Consider the following 17466-nt stretch of genomic DNA (forward strand, 5'->3'; position numbering starts at 1 on the left):
TAGAAGGTGTAAATATACATTAACACAAAGAAGAAGGGATAGCCAGGAGCAGAAAGCAATGGTTAGAACGACAAAGCAATACAGGGCAATTTAAAACAGGCATAACAGCAGCATTACCTCTGAATTTCCAAGACAACACACGTCACTGATGGGTGTCCGTAAGTCTCATTCTGGGCCGTCAAGCAGATGCTCTGTTGTGATCAATATGCCTGTCCATCGTAGAAGACTGTGATGAAGGTGATCATGTTAAAACACATGTTTGGGCATTTAATACACAAGTTTCAGTTTCTTATACAATTAACTTATGCAGTACATCTCATACCACAGTGAGTAGTCTTCAGAGTCCAAAACCTGGCATTTTCTCTGTAATTCAAAAAATGATTTGAATATATATATATGCATATATATAATTTGAATTATTATAAAAGGAGAATTATTTTGTCCATGGCTTTCCTAAATAGAGAATCCTCTTAGAGCAGAAAAATTGAAAGCAGCTCCAGTCTGACTCCGAAGTTCGTGTTCTTTCCAATATCACACACAGTCTTCAAGTACCATCATTCCTTACACCCTTAAAATGTTTCTCAGTAGGAGTAAACATAATGGCAATATTTTCGTGAGCTGTGGAAGGCGGAGTATGGTGGAGGCATATATTTCGGAGAATACACCAGGATATGTATTTCTGTCTATCTTCCTATCGGATTGTTTTTTTCAGGAAAGTCATTGACAAAATAATTCTCCTTAGTCCTGGCCATAGAAGCTTTACATTGTTGGAAGAGAAAGTTTGCTGGCATATCATAAATGATAGGGGTCCTGATACTGATGTCATGACCCACTAATCAATTGTGACCCACAACTGAAAGACACTAGCATAGAAATAGAGTGTATCATTCATCTAGAGATAGATGGTTCCAAGGTTGGTTAATTCAGGGACACGATGAAGCCACCAACGACCTAGGGGCTTTCTGCCTTGCCACTTGCCCCTCCTGGTCACAAGATGGCAGACACAACTCTAGGCATCACATCCTCAAACAAATAGATCCAGAGACAGAACAGCACTTTTTCCTAGCATGTATGTATACATCTTAAATTAGAGGGTAATTCTTTTCCCCAGAAGCTCCTCCTCTCCTACTAGACTTCCCTTTTAGCCTCATTCATTGTTTAAGTTCCACCACAACCAATCCCTAAATCAGCAAGGGAAATAGATACCACATTTGGTATGGATATGGTATGCTATGGTAACTGGAGGAGTGAACATTCGTTCCGTGGGGCAGGGGAGGGAGCTCCTCTCTCCTGAGTTTGTGGAAGGCCCGATGCTCGGATTAATTCCAGCACAGCCGACAAGGAAGGAGTGGTGAGGAAAGGTGTTGCACACCTAGCTAACGATGTCTGCCACCTTTGCCAGGGCATTTTGACTATACTTCTGTCATAGTGTTAATATTATTAGGCCTTCTCTTATCATTATCTGTGAGCTTATTTTATCTCTTTGGTAGATTCCAGATTCCTTAAGGATGGGGACTTACCATTTTTATCAGGACATGGAATAGTGCTTTGCCCTAAAAGGTGATGAATAAATATTTACTAAATTGATTAGAATTGGCCTATGCCAATTGATTAAAAGCTTTCCTACTTTTTTATTGACTCTGAATTCTTTAAAATCAAGTTATTTGTTTGAATATCAACACCCTCCCAGTAAAGTTTTGTTTATTCATTCCAGAAAATGATTAAGGGGCCTTAATCATAAAGGTATTGGAATAAAGTTACTGTGGGTACTGTGTAATACCCACACTAAAAAGACTGTTTACAATTCTGTTTGGGTGTAGGAGGAAAAAAGGATTCAAATATAAATATAAGTGGGAAAGAAAACTTGTATTGAGTCCATTTTATGCATCTGTTAACATTTTGAAGGCTATACAGTAGAACTGATCATCTTAAAGATTATGAAGTGAAAGAAATGACTTGTATATAAAATCACTGTGATTCTCTATTTAAAGCTCCATTTCATAGAAGTTTTCTTAGGAAAACTACCTCAATAATTTACAGTTCAGTACATTATTATACGTACCACATAATTTCATCAAAAAGTCACTTTCAGTAGAATGAGCTAGATCACAAGACCAGAGTTTGGTTACTAATGTGGTGTAGTGTAAAGCCAGCGTTCCAAGTTTTAATTTGTTTTGTAATAGAAATATTTCTCAAAATCTTATCTTTTTTAATGTAAAGAATTCTTCGTGTAAACTTCCCTTCTTTTGGTTCAGGTTCAGTGACTATACGTGTTCATAATTTTTCAGGTTATCAACTATTACAACTACAGTATAAACTTCTGTTTTTTAAAAGATTTGAGATGGTGTAATTTTAATTTTCTCCGAAAAGAAATATAGTCCTCATTTGCATGCAGAATGGTCAACTTGTAGGTGTAAATGAGCAGTTCCTATCTTATTCAAGAAGAGCCATTTATTGTATCTTCTTTCAAGTGACATGAAATTTTAAGTTTAATTCAACACAAAGACATGAATGGTTTTTCAAACATTTTATTGTTTGCTAATGGTACTTTTCAGTTACAGAATTTGCTAAGTGATGGTAGGAACAAATCTTTCGTTGTGTTCTTGTGTCATTCTGAAAGCAACTGGAATACCTGTTCTCATTTTCTGATCTTTCAATCCTGGGGAAAAAAATAGCAAAAAGAGCAAGTAAAACAATTGACAAATATTCCTAGTGAGTATCACGTACAGTCACACATATGGCTTCAGTTTCACCAAAACAATATTACAGCCATTGAAGTTGAACTCTGTAATTTTCAAACTTTCTTTGTTATCTCATTGTCTTTAGATACGAGGTGTCCAGGCTGGAGGCCCCTGCCTTCAGAACACTTAGAACTATTATTCAAGAATAAAATAACAATCGCTGCATTTGGTTGAGTACTTTCTGCATGCCTGGCGCTGAGCTCATCACTTTATTTTATTTTCCATAAGACAACTCTAAGAAGCTATCACTATTTATATTCTAATTTTATTTTATTATTCTTTTTAACATCTTTATTGGCGTATAATTGCTTTACAATGGTGTGTTAGTTTCTGCTGTATAACAAAGTGAATCAGTTATACATATACATATATCACCATGTCTCCTCCCTCCTGCGTCTCCCTCCCTCCCACCCTCCCTATCCCACCCCTCTAGGTGGTCACACAGCACCGAGCTGATCTCCCTTTGCTATGCGGCTGCTTCCCACTAGCTATCTATTTTACGTTTGGTAGTGTATATATGTCCATGCCTCTCTCTCACTTTGTCCCAGCTTACCCTTCCCCCTCCCCGTGTCCTCAAGTCCATTCTCTACGTCTGCGTCTTTATTCCTGTCCTGCCCCTGGTTCTTCAGAACCTTTATTTTTTTTTTAGATTCCATATATATGTGTTAGCATACGATACTTGTTTTTCTCTTTCTGACTTACTTCACTCTGTATGACAGACTCTAGGTCCATCCACCTCACTACAGATAACTCAATTTCATTTCTTTTTATGGCTGAGTAATATTCCATTGTGTATATGTGCCACATCTTCTTTATCCATTCATCTGTCGATGGGCACTTAGGTTGCTTCCATGTCCTGGGTATTGTAAATAGTGCTGCAATGAACATTGTGGTACATGTCTCTTTTTGAATTATGGTTTTCTCAGGGTATATGTCCAGTAGTGGGATTGCTGGGTCGTATGGTAGTTCTATTTTTAGTTTTTTAAGGAACCTCCATGCTGTTCTCCATAGTGGCTGTGTCAATTTACATTCCCACCAACAGTGCAAGAGGGTTCCCTTTTCTCCACACCCTCTCCAGCATTTATTGTTATACTCTGATTTTACACGGGAATTTTAAAGAGTTCAAACTACCTACCCGAAGTCACCTTTCCATAAATAGCTCTGGCAAGGTTCATAAAGTTCATGGCCTTAACTATTAATAAAGAGATAAATAAATGCATTTTCTGTACAAACAGGGAACATGTGCCTTAGAGTAGAATAATCCACTATTGGCACCAGCTTATTTGGGATACAATCAATTTTCAAATATGCTCTGTATTCGCCACAAATATGCCCATAATTTTGAAGCCATATATAACATATAATTTTATTGGAAAACTATGGTATTTGTTCTTAGACAGAGGCTTGAAAATTGTCTGATTTAGTTGCTTTCTCTCATTTTAAAGAAGGGAAAACACCCATAAATTTGAAGTGACTTGTGCAATACCATCTCCTCTTTGGGTGCAAAGCCGGAACAGGAGCCCAGATATCCTGGCTTCCCATCCAGGTCATTTCTACCTCACTCCTCACTTTCTCAGTAGAAGATCATCGATGGCATTTATAACTTGGAATTACATTTGAATTCATACATGCAGTAGAATTATATAATCTCATATACACACAAGTAAGGATTTATATATACGGATAAGGGTCACTTATTTTATTGACTATTTCCCGCTCATTTGGAAGAGCTTTCTGTAATGAAAGGATATTTTGTGCTTAACTGTGAAGACTTCTTGCTAAAAGCTTAATCTATAGAATCCCAGCACTGAAAAAGGAATCTAGCAATGTGTCTAGTTTAGCCTCCTCCAGGTTGGATTAAAAACCACTTTAGACAAGTAATTTTCTTTTAGGTTCTTAAAGAGATTTCCCACCTACCCGTTCAAATATTTGCATCCCCTCACTGTCAAAAATTACCCTTTTTAAAAATCTCCAGTGCAATTCTAGCCTATTCTCGATGGTCAAACCTTTGAAAGATAAGGAGAACTAATATCCCCTTATAGTGTTGTCCTTAAAATTAACAGGTTTCAATAATATATATTCTGGTAGGAATTCAAAGTAATTATAGAATTTAAACCCACCGTGAAAGCTACGGTCTTAATTACTAAGCCATGTAGATAAACGCATTTATAGTAGAAACTTACAGTACAGGCTTGGACTCACAGAATCATCAAACTGTTGCTACTGAAACTCTAGGCCTTGGATTGTGTGGGAATTGAGAACTCTGGGGGCTAGTCTCGCTTTACCGTTTTCATAGGTGTTGCAGCGACTTCAGGGTGTACTCACCACTTCCTCCCGCTTGGTCTTGTCTGTTGCGGGCCAAGCCTCCAGAGGCAGGTCAGGAAGCATGGGGGGCAGGGGCTGCATGGGGAACATCGGAGGCAGAGGCGGCTGGGGCAGCAGGGGCGGGTGAGGCTGTGGCTGGACGGGCTGCTGGGCGGGCACAGGGAGGTGTGGCTGGTGGGGTTGGCTTGGAGTCATGGAGTGCTGGCCAGGAACTGGCATCATGGTTTGCTGGGGGACCACGGGCTGCTGGGCTGGCACCATGGGGAAGTGGTGATGAGGCTGCAGGGCAGCCTGCTGGGATACCACGGGAATGATTTGGTGGCGCAGCCAGCCACCCATGGGTTCGTAACCGTAGGACGGGTACTGGTGAGAAACAAAGAGTCGGGTTTACCATCAGCTCCATTGACATCTGTCACCTACAAATTGTCACTTGCCATTGGCACTTGCCATCTGCTTCTACAAGGATTAAATTATGAGCCACTGCAGCTTCTGACCTTCAACACCCCCTGCAAGAAGTTCGGGGTGGAGATCAGGAATGAGCCACTCTGTGCTCTGGGAAAAACTGGCAGAACAGGTCTTCAGATGGTTAGCTCTTTTCAGGAGACAATTTTATGAGCCCAGTTCTTCAATCTCCTCACATCTAGAAAAGCACTAAAATCCTTCATGTCTGCTCCTCATGACTTGCAGCAACCTTCTGCAAAAACTGTGCTCGATTGCGTGTACTCCTCCTTCACCAAAATCACGTATATACTGACCTTCCCCACTACTTCTTTGGAGCAGTTTCTCAGAGCCCTTTGAAATGTGTCTCCTGGGCTATAGTTCTCACCTTGTCCCAAATAAAAATTAACTCACAGCACTCATGTTCTGCATTTTTTTTCAGTCAACACTTCCAGCTGGAGAAGTAGCAATGTTTTCTTGGTCACTGTGACAATATTAACACTTATTCATTTTTCCCTGTGCAAGAATTTCTAACTGTGTATATAGATATGACAGTTTACAACTAGATTTCCCATTAGTGTCTATATGTGACATAGATATGTTACCTCACTTAAAAGGGAATTGAAACGCATGCTTGATATTTTAAGGGAATAAAGAACAACAAAAAAATCTACGTACCGGGTGTCTTATTACGTTCTGGTACCACTTCAGAGGGGTAAGCACCTTAGGAGAAAGAGACATTAGAATACATTTGTTTTAATTTAGTTACATGAAACACACACTCACTGATGCAGTCCCGTCAATACGGACAACCTGAAAATATGCTCTATGGAGGAAAGAATAAGGTAGACGTTTGTCAGGTGCTTCCTATGGGTGAGGCTCTACCTTACATCCATGACACACATTTTTCATGTTTTCCCACATACTCTGAGGCAAGTATCTTCACCCTCACTTTCACAGACAAGGTCACGGAGAGTTAAAGAGGTACATGAGCTCGACAGAGGTTACAAAAGTAGTAAGTCTGTTTAATTCCCCGGCACCTGCTGTTCTTTGCAAGAGAAAAACAAAATGGAAAATTAATGTCATATAACGTTAATTATATACTGTTTTGATTTGATGTCACAATGAAAAAGATAAAGGAGGCAGAAACACTGTCCCTCATCCTAGAAACACAGGTTTTCAGGTCAAATATGTCAACCTTTTGAGGTTTAACGGAAAATCTTGCCTCAAAATTTTTTTGACACTTTTCCTCAGTTTGTATGAGTAAACAAACTCATGGATTGTCATTTGAACCTATGAAAGAAGGAAGAGTTTCCTTCCTTTCTAAACATTATGTATTCAGTTCGCGTCAGGCCCGGGGACTCCTTCGTGTACAACATCTGATATCAATACAACGAACAATTCTTAACCTTGTTCAAGTTATACTTAACAAAGCACCTTTTATATTGCTTAATTACTTTGCTCCCCCAATAACATTTTGAAGTGTGGGTATTATTCTTATTTCCCTTTTCCAGATGAGGAAACTAAAGTTCCAGAGAGAGAAAATGATTTGCCCAAGGTCACATGCTTAGTATGGGGTTGAGGAGAGCCTCACACCCGATTTCTAGAAATCTCATGCTTTCCATCGCTCTACAGAATGTCTCACAGACCGCTTGGTCGCTAATATTTCAGTAAAGGCAAATGAGGGAGATGCATAGAGTATGAATATCTTAGAAGCAGGAGTTTTCCAGCTGGAAAGGGTCTTAAATAACGTCTTACCTGATTCCCCATGTTTTACAGGCTGGGATAGAGCAAAGCTGTTCAGCCACAGTTCATTTCTGCCCTACTATGCAGTCCCCCTGAGTGGTAGTTCATGATGGATAAATTTTATAGCCATGTAAGAGGAGAAACTGAGTCAGAGAGGCCAGGTAGGAGTGTTCTGGGGCAATGCAGGCTTGAGGTGACCCATCAGGGCTTAAACCAGGAAGCTGGTAGTGAGAACTGAAAAAGTGGGACTGAGAAACACCTTGAATGAAGAATCAACACACTATTCTTTACAGAGCCCAGGGCATTGTTAACTCAAACAATGGTCAAAATTAGTAAAGAGAAAAATTACCTCATAGCTGAAGTTGATATAACCAGGGTGCCCAGGATGAGGTGGTAGCTTTTATAGGGAGGGGGAAAGGAGGAGAAAAAGAATGAGGGAGAGGGAGAGAAAGAAGGAGAGAGAGAGAGGAGAGAGAGAGAGAGGAAGAGATTAAGTCAATATGCAATTTTCACATTAAGACAGACTGAAGCTACTTTTTAAAAATCTATATAGTGCAGAATATATTTGAGGTCTACTTTTAGTTTGAACATGTACGCTGTGTAGGAGAGGAGCCCTCTTATTTTAAAAAGGTCCAGAACAACTAAATGACCTGGGGGCAGAAACCAGCACACATTTATCCTCCAGTGATCTTCAGACACCCCTCCATCCATGTTGTCAATGAATCCTACTCTATCCTACTCTATCATTTCATTTCTTTTTTTTTTTTTTTTTTTTTTTCTTTTGCGGTAAGCGGGCCTCTCACTGCTGTGGCCTCTCCCGTTGCGGAGCACAGGCTCCAGACACGCAGGCTCAGCGGCCATGGCTCACGGGCCCAGCCGCTCCGCGGCACGTGGGATCTTCCCAGACCGGGGCACGAACCCGTGTTCCCTGCATCGGCAGGCGGACTCTCAACCACTGCGCCGCCAGGGAAGCCCTATCATTTCATTTCTTGATGCAACTGTCGACTAAAAATATATTCACAATCTAAAAGTTGAGAGTTCTGTTGTACTCGGCAGAAATTTTTAGGACTTCAAGCCCAGGAGACAGCATCTCAAGTAACCCTGAGAAAACTGCTCCAAGGAGGCAAGGGGGGAGCCAGGATATATAGAAGTTTTGCAACAAAGGGCAGGTAGTCTGAACGTCGAAAGATTATTGTTAATTAACGAAAACCAGACATCTCAAGTTAAGGAATTTAGCGCTTTTCTATGTATGGGAAGATGGAAGAGTCTGGGCTCACTGAAATGCTTTCTTTGATAGGCACCTCGGCTATCTGGGGCCAGTATCCTGTGTTTTCATATCCCGAGTTTCCTCAGGGCTCACCGCGGGGGGTGGCTGCAGTGTGATGGCTGCTAGATGGCAGGTATTCTTCCCTTCCTGAGTTCCCTCTGGGCTCACCAGCTCACCGTGGCGGTGGCTGCAGTCCCTGAGGATTGTGACATCCTTTGTTTACTGGTATGGCAGGCAATATTCCATTTCTTAACACTCACTCCATGTTGGGAAGAATGATATGTTTCTCTTACACAATTACAAAATACCAGCAAGAAGAGAGTTGTCTCACAAACCTTCCCTTATAGATCAGGAGGTGGATAGGTGCTTAAGTACCAACGAGATTACTCATAATTGGCGTGCAAAGTAAATAGCACATCAACAACAACAAAAACGACTAAGTGTGAATTATCGATGAATGTGAAAACAAGATGGGTGTGGTAAAGTGGAGACATTATAAGTCCCATGGAAAATGAAAGAGTTGATTTATGAAGTTTTGGCCGATTCTTTTCATTATTCTGTCATCTTTTTATTATTCTGTCAATGTTTCAATGGCAGAAAAATTTTAAAGCTTAAAATAAAGAACAACCTGAATAATTATCTAAACCAGGACTCTCTGTCTTTTCAAAAGTGGAGGCCAAGTGATTGATGCCCGCATTGTGGAATTCTGGTTGGCCCTGGAGTGTGGGGAGAGGGAGAGGAGAGAGAATCTTGCAGATCATCCCCCCTCAGGCAGCGAGTCGATTAAGGCTCTATTCTCTTGAAATGCTCATATTTCATAAGAGGATTTATTCCTCTCATCTGAATGTGAATTATTTTAGTTTTAGTTAACTGCCTTTCCTCTGTCTTCTTGATAGAAGCCCTCAGAGAATAGGGGTGTTGAACTGAGGAGTGGAAAAGGGACTGAATTTGTAATGCAGGGGCCCTCAGGGGACTAGGAATTGCCACAATGTAGGATTTCAGGAAGGCAGAGCACAGAATCTTGGTCTTATGGGTGAGAGAGGAAGAGAGGAAGTAGATATTCAAGCTTTGCTGGCTTCTGGTTGTATCAACTGCTCTTTAGGCCACCGAAAAGCAGATGGATCCTGCCTTGCCTGCATGTGACCTAACCTCTTCTGTGTCTGTGGTTAGAGAGAATTGGTCAGACTTTCTGGTCCTTGGTACATTTGAATGTAAAATATATCCATATGTATTGAGCATAGGTTGGATTCCAGACAACCACACGGAAGTCATGTGCTTAACAGGTGCACCCAAAAGGATGAGGCCTCTCAGAACGGGGAGGTGGGTCAAGAAAGGAATTCCTAACACAAAACCTTACCCTCTGAAGGACAACGGCAGTGGAGTTTGGAGAGCACGAAAATATTTGGATCTTGTGAGAAATTGGGTTTTAGAGAAAACTGACATTTTTGTAATATTCGCCTAAGGCCGATTAAGTACTTTCTCTGGAGGCCTTTCAAGGGTCCCTTCCAAAAGTTTCCTCCATCTAGAGATGGGTGATGTTATTTACAATCTGAGTGTTCCATCAGAATCTCCTGGTCCCACCCCAGCTGTACTGAATCAGAATCTTTGGCATCTGGGGATCCATTTTTTTTTTATTACAAGTTCTTCATAGTGTTTCTTAAACAGAGAGGCATTTGAGGATATCTGATCTTGTACTGTTTTAAACCCTAACGTTTACCAACTGTGGGGCAGACTTTTACTTCCAAGCTTGTGAAATTGGACATTGACTTATGAAGGGGGTGTTTTACTCATGGGCATAGAGAAGGCTGCTCCCAGGAGGCAGGCAAACAAAATCCAGGTCCCCATTTCTTGATGGCCCTGAAATATAAGTCAACACCCATTTTTCTTATCTCTTCTCAAGTATGGCCGTAATTAATGCTTCATAAAACCCACATAACCCATATTAGTCTGTTGCTAGTAAAAAGGATAGGACCATTCCTTGTGAGGTTACTTCATTCCTATATGATTTCCAGTTCTGAACCCATTTTATTGTTTCTGGAATTACAGTGGTAATAAAGATGCTTTTCATTTAGGCTGAGAGCTGAACAAGTTGTAGGAACATAAATGACCTATCATTACACGACTTTGCATGCCATTTTCCTATACCTATATAGCCTGTAGAGTCATAGAAGCTAAATGTAGCTTATAATTAATGATTAAAAGAATAGAGTTGGCTCTAAAAGTTGAGGAGATCATCAAGGTACACAGTATCTGATACTTTTAGAACCAGGAGGCACAGAAATGTTTTTTGGTACCGTCCACCTGAGCACTGCTACTGTTAAAAACAAAGACCAATCATCTGAGGAAACAGAATAAGGAAGGAGTGGAATTTAGTTTCAGGTGTTCTGACCCATAGGACTTCAGGCAAGACCCTCAGGTGACATATCCCTGAGCTCTAGATGTGGAGCAAAAGATGTGGTTGAATGGAAGGGAGAGGACGGTGCTAATATTCTGTGATTATTCCATGAATTTTCAATGCCTTTTATTTGAAAGATTCCATATTTAGTTAATGACATCTTCCTTTTGTTTGACACTGCACTGTAATTATTCTGCAAATAAGACCCTTGGAACATGAAGCAAAATAAGCCATCCTGAAATACATTGCTTTGTGGTGTAAATTATTGACTAAGTTTGAGAAGTATCAGAAGAAAGGCCTTAAATTTTGCACAGGAAGTGAATATCAAGTGTACTCATGCTGGCTATGAGAAGTCCACTGACATTTTTACCTCCTAAATCTGTTTTTTAAAATTTGAATTAATGAAGGAAATCATTCAGTTGATGGTTCTATTTGATAGAATCAAATGAGATGTTTTTCCAAGAAATGGATCACAGCCTGTGAAAAATTATTTTTACCTTAATTGATAAGTAATTAAAATAAATATTTTGCTGTGAAATTTGGCCCTGAGAAGTGCTTCGGGATTCTGGACCTAAAATTTAAAGAAATATAGACAAATATTTTGCTCCATTAGAAAGTAATATAATTCATTTAAGTAATCAGAGTCTAATTGGCATCTTTTGAACATGAAATGCAGAAAGAGAATAAGTATGATAGAAAGGATACCAAGTTATGAATAAAATCCACATACCTTTGAATGTGCGTACTCAGATTAAGTTTCTGTCTGAAACTCAGGGATGCTGCTTGATCCTTTAGATTTCTTCCAACTAAGAGCTCATTATATACCATTCATGGCATCTAGAACAGCCAATCAGGTTTCTGAAAGGAAAATGTGTTGAGTATAACTAAAAATCCCTGCATCATGACTTTTAGAAGCTGTGATCAAATGTAAGGCTGTATGTTGTGATCAGTGCATATAGAGTCTTTCATTATAGGCAATAATAGGTTTACCAGGCAAAAAATGTCATCAGGCTGTCTTTAAGTCAGCAAATTAGTTGACTGCACATGCTGATATATTCAGATTTACTGTTAATAAGTGGCTATGTCATTGTCTGTCCCCTGGTTCTAACAAACAACATTGTTCTTTACCAAAAAAATGTTAGATGGTTGAGTTTCTGAAGTGTAATCAAAGTGTAGGGTTCCCTAGCCTTCAGAACAGGATAAATTGATTCAAATCCCCATTCTGGTAAAATCCGAAAGCTCTTTCCAATAATTCTCTGAGGGATTATAATTTCAGGATCACCACTGCTCTATTTTCTACTTGCATTGAAGGTATTTTCTCATTCCCTGTGATTATTCCTTTATCACCATTCTGGTGTCCACGGAAAGAGGATAAAGTCCCTTCTCCTTGGCCCCATCCTGCAACCCATCTGCCATCCAAGCACCCATGAACTCAAGGTTATCACAGTAACCAAACTTTTAGTCATGATCTGAAAGACAAGGCAAGGAACGTATCACATACCACACCACACACTTAAAAATGTATTTTGATTCCTGTAAACAAATGTGTATCACAGGAAGCATTGCCCTGGCTCCCACACCCCACGTAGCAGCTCAGCCTCTCTCAGTATGATGACCCTTCTTAGCCTGCATCCTTCTGGCACAACCCCACATTCTCTAGTAAGCAAGTCCGAATTCTACTCTCTCTTTTCTTTTCAGAGTCCCCTTACTGTCCCTTTTGTTGTCTTGTCCCTGTGTTCTCAGCAGCCTCTCCTTCGCCTGAACAACAATTAGAATTATGTGGGTCCTGAGCCCGGCTTCCCCGAGGGTTTAGGGACCATTGACAGGATACTAAGTCTATCTGAGCCTCAGTTTTCTCATCAGTAAAATGAAGGTAATTATAGAACCTACCTAAGAGGATTTGTGTGAAAACTACGTGAGAGACATCTCTGGGGGGAATGGAAAATCCTCACCTTCCCCAACCCCATCACTTGGCACACGGTTAATGTTTAAAAAATGCTAACAAATAAGATTCTAAGATGATCTCTGAGGATGAGTTAGTAGGGAATGAATAGCCATCGTGAAGAAAGTAAGGTAGACCTTTTAACCAGAGAGAGAGAGAAATTACAAAAAAGAAAGTGGGAGTTTATGACATGCAAAGTGTATGAATGAGAGGGAACATAGAATATGGTCCTAAAGTCCAATTGTGTCCATAGCTTGCATTTATTTATGCGTATATTTATTGTATATCAAAGGCAAGAAGGATTGCTTTGGAATGAACTTGCAAAATGGATTTTAGGAGAAATGCTGTCCGCTTACTTGGAGGGAGAAGAGGTTGGGGGGTGCGCAGCAAGGAGGTAAGGGAGAGTAGGAGGGAGAGGAAGGAAAATGTAGATCATATTATATGCTTTTGCAATCCTGTGCCCTATTTTATTTAACTACATATATTGAAGTGCCTGAAAAAATTAAGGACAAGTCGTTGGTGAACTAATAGTGGTGTTGTGGTTTTACAAAATTCTTCTCGTTACTTTGCCTTACCTTTCGACAATGAGAGAGAATCATATATTTGGCCACAAGGATCAACGAAATGATCCTTTGTTATGGCATTAATTTCTCTGGTCCTTTGGATAGTGAGTCATTGCCAATTCACTATGGGCAGTTGTTCAGTGTGACGGCAAATGCAATAGAAATTTTGGGGTTCTTTCTATTTATTTTCCCCCACTGCATATCCCGAGTCACAAGGTACTAAAATATGGATCTCTGTGCTTGAAATCTCTTGTAGGTCCCACATATAGAATTTAAAAGTTCAATGTTTTGGGGGAAAAAATTCAATTGAAAATTTTTTCCTATAAGCTATTGTTTCATTTATGAGTAAGTTGACTTCATAAAACAGAATTTACTAGATTGACTACTTATTTTGTTGTGTAGAGGCTATAACATTTCCAAAGTATTTGTGTTCTTGTTTTTCTTACTCTTTGACCTCAAATATTTTCTTTTTTTTTTAATCAGTATTTTAAAAATGGATCACAAGAATAAAATATTTTCCTCTATGGCAGTATCTCTGGAATATCTGTGGCAGAATGACCCCAGAATGTGTCTTTATTCACTTATGCATTCATTTCAAATACATATGTTGAATACTTATGAACCTAAGACCATTTGTGTTACTTAGGAGACAAACACATGCATGGTTTTATTGCTATTTCTAAAAGCTTTTCTCCAAAATGACGAGTGAAGAAATGCCCTTATGAATTATAGTTTCCCATTCTTGCTTAATGGGAAGAAGGAAGGTCCAAGAAAGGGTTATAAAAATATTACATTCAGACACCTTCTGGCCCAGAAACAGCTGCTCTAACTCTCTCCTGATTCCTGTAGGATCAAGCAGGGCTGCAAAACATGCAATTCACGTGGAAGGACCTCAGGCTGGGATTTTGGCACAAATCAGGAACCAGATGGTCCCTGCCTGCCAGTGGTCAGAGATGAGGAAAGCATGGGTTAATTCCAGGCAGCTAGAATCTAACCTACTGCTGTAACACCTCCTTGCTGTGTCCCAATCAACTGCTTTGGATAAAGAGAAGCCATGGTAGTCAAGAGCCAAAGCACCCTTGAGCTCTGAGAGGAAGCATATTTTAAATGTCTTCACCTCCTGCAATGCCTGGCCTCAGACAAAAAGTAGGCACTCAACAACAACAGATTCTATACATATAGAAAATGTTTGTGTGGTGCTTTATAATTTTTTAGTAAGTTCTTTTGCCCATTTTTTTGGGTAGTAGTTATTCTTTTTCTTGACTTACAGCCCATCACATTTTGCTGTTCTCACATTGCTTATGCTAGCAACTTCTCCCCTTCTAATCTGCTGCTTCTGATTTGCAGTGCGCTGGAAAATCACGTGCCCAAACTTGTTAGAAGTATGTGTGGACTGTAAGTAAAGGGGTGCTCTGAGCAGAGGTAGCCTGGGAGGCTCACTTTTGAGAAAAGCTCAAAAATTCCAGTCTTGTGGCCTTGGTTTTCGAACGCTGAGAGGATGTTTTGTTTTGTCTTGGGCTTTTCCCCCTTTGCTCAACTTCCTGGTTTTCAGCAGTAGTCGAGATATGTGGGTGATCTTTGAATAATTGAGGTGATATGAGTTCCAGGAGCCTTTCTTATCATCTCTAGGAGCTCAACTCTTGAATCTTCTTTTAAAGCAGGTCTACGACTATCTAGTGTTCTGGAAAAATTTTATGAGTAGGTTTTCTTAAGTAGCTGGAACCAAAGTCAGCTTTTAAATGTTTCTTCTGTAGACATTTACTTAGAAGAAAATATCATTCTCCAAGATGGTTGTTTTGTTTGTTTTGCTGGAGTGGAATTGTACCCTCTTCTGAACCCAGGGACACCACCACCAATTGATTCCGATAAACACACTGACGTCCCTTTGCAACCTTTAGAAGTCAGGTATTGTGTCTTATACTTCCTTGGGAGCTCTTTGGTACCTAGAAAAATCTCTTTTACAAAGTAGGTGCTGGATAAATGTGCCAATTAATTGATGAAAATATAGAGAAGTTATCCATGACATAATGAAAATATTAAAAATGTCCTTGATCTATGTGGAATCTCCCTAGACAAAGAGATCTTGCAGTGATTTAGATGGGCCTTTTAAACAGCTAAGATGGGTAACTCAGCATTGCTGTCAATTGCTCCTTTGGACTTTCATACAAATAGCCTCTGATAAGGACCTAAAAAGGGAGATGCTGTAATAGGTTTAGAATCTATTAGCATAACATCGTTACTACATTTGGCTCTCACCTGTTAGTTCAAATTGTAATATATTACAAGCAAATATACTATAATAGACATAATTGATTTTTCTCTTATTTGGGACTGAGTTTATTTGCTTAACATAATAAAGTTTTTTTAATTATTATTAGCTTCTTAGGCTTCAGCCCAAGGTGTAGTTTGAAAAGAATAATAACAAACAAAAACCTCTCTCACCCACATTCACGTACTTTATTGATTGCAAACCATCAGTACATATTCCAGAATATGCTGGAATTAACTATGTTTTATGGCTGGTCGTTTGAAGATATGGGAAAAAAAAGAGGAATCTTCTACTGGCTAACAACATTTAATAAGTGAGTAGACTTGGAATAAAAAGCGTAAGAAAAGCAGTAATGGAGGTAAGGGACTGGAAAGAAGAAAGGCACATATAAGAAGAGGAAATGCACTGTGATGGTATTCAAGATGGTGATCAAAGCAAGCCGCAAGAGTTCTGAAAAGAAAAAAGGAAACATTATTGAAGCAGTAGGAGATAAAACAGCTATGCAGTAAAGGGAGGTGGTCCTAGGGTCATAAGCTCTGAACATATCCCTTAAAGGCCAAAACTGTGATCTAACTTAAACAGCCATTATCGAGCCCTTAGTGTGTGCCTAGCACAGTCATTGGTGCTGGAGTACAAAGATGAATAAGACAGTGACCCGATTCTCAAACTGCTCACAGATTCTAAAAGAAAGCTCCACTTGGAGTTGGGGTAGAGAATGCTGGGGGTGGGCGTTGGAACAAATCTTGCTCCTCACCTTCAGGAGACTAACACACGCTCTGCCTATGTCTGGGTTTGTGGCAGAGAATGGGGTAAGGAGGGCGGAGAGGGAGAGCAGTGACACCAAAAGACGTGGGGCCTATGGGAAAGGCGGTCCCTCTAGAGTATTCCAATAATTCTTTGGCTGGACTGGGAAGGGGCATATTAATTGTATATAGGCCCGCTTCAGTCTTTTCAGCCTAATGTCCTGGACTTTCTGCTTCTTCAGGGATTGTACCTTAACGGATACGTACACACTGAGTCATCAGGGAAATATTAGGTTACAGGCAGTGCCTGCTGTTTCCAAGGACAGTATAAAGTAGATAGAAGTGTTTATGAACTAACATCTAAAGCAAAATGTCTACCAATAGGGGACGCTTCAGATCAACTACGGCACATATAAAGGGTATCAGTCTGTATTTGTTGGCACAGAAAATGTTTGTGATACATAGTTAAGTGGGAAAAAATAGATTTTTACTTCTCGCTCCTGTTTTCCTCCCTCCCTCTCTCTCCCTATCTCCATTTGGGGAGATATTCTCCAAAATATTAGCAAGAGTTATCTAAGGGACTCATGCCTGAAAGCCTCTGGGAAACCAAGATTTTATTTCTTTTAAATAATTGGTGAATGGAACAAATGCAGGGGAGATAAAAGAAGTTTAGGGTATAATATTTCTCCTTCGCGTTCAGTGAAAGCGATGAGTGATAGTGCGGGATCTTCTGTAGGCCTTAGGTTTATTTAATGTTCATTCTCAGGGGGGGAAAAGCTGAACATAAAAATCAAAGACAAAAAAAATGAGTTTTAGAAAGTGATAGGATCCCTTTTAGATCGTTAGTAAAAAAAATATCTGAATAATATAAGCATTCATAGAGAGAGCTCATACAGCTTGTAATTTGAAAGGTCTGTAAGCATTTGCTAAGTATCTGGTGGAGCAACTTTCAATAAGGGAAATTATATGCAGATGGATAGTATGTTGTTTGGGTTGTAATTAACTGGTAAGTGTCGGGAGTGAAAATGTTACGTCTG

The 17466-nt window shown here is 39.8% G+C and overlaps 2 protein-coding genes across 5 annotated transcripts in view; one reads left to right on the top strand and one right to left on the bottom strand.

The window, feature by feature from the left end:
* ARHGAP6 (Rho GTPase activating protein 6) overlaps window positions 1-17466 on the top strand; it is a 489643-nt gene that overhangs the window by 342331 nt on the left and 129846 nt on the right. The window lies entirely within an intron of this gene.
* On the bottom strand, window positions 5052-10362 carry AMELX (amelogenin X-linked). Its single transcript, XM_029240354.1, is given in 4 exon segments — window positions 5052-5429; window positions 6183-6227; window positions 7600-7647; window positions 10285-10362. Coding segments are annotated over 4 exon segments (549 nt in total).

This window comes from Monodon monoceros, unplaced genomic scaffold (assembly GCF_005190385.1).
Source record: "Monodon monoceros isolate NGI ecotype Baffin Bay Population unplaced genomic scaffold, NGI_Narwhal_1 Super_Scaffold_22, whole genome shotgun sequence".
In the NCBI taxonomy this organism is placed as follows: domain Eukaryota; kingdom Metazoa; phylum Chordata; class Mammalia; order Artiodactyla; family Monodontidae; genus Monodon; species Monodon monoceros.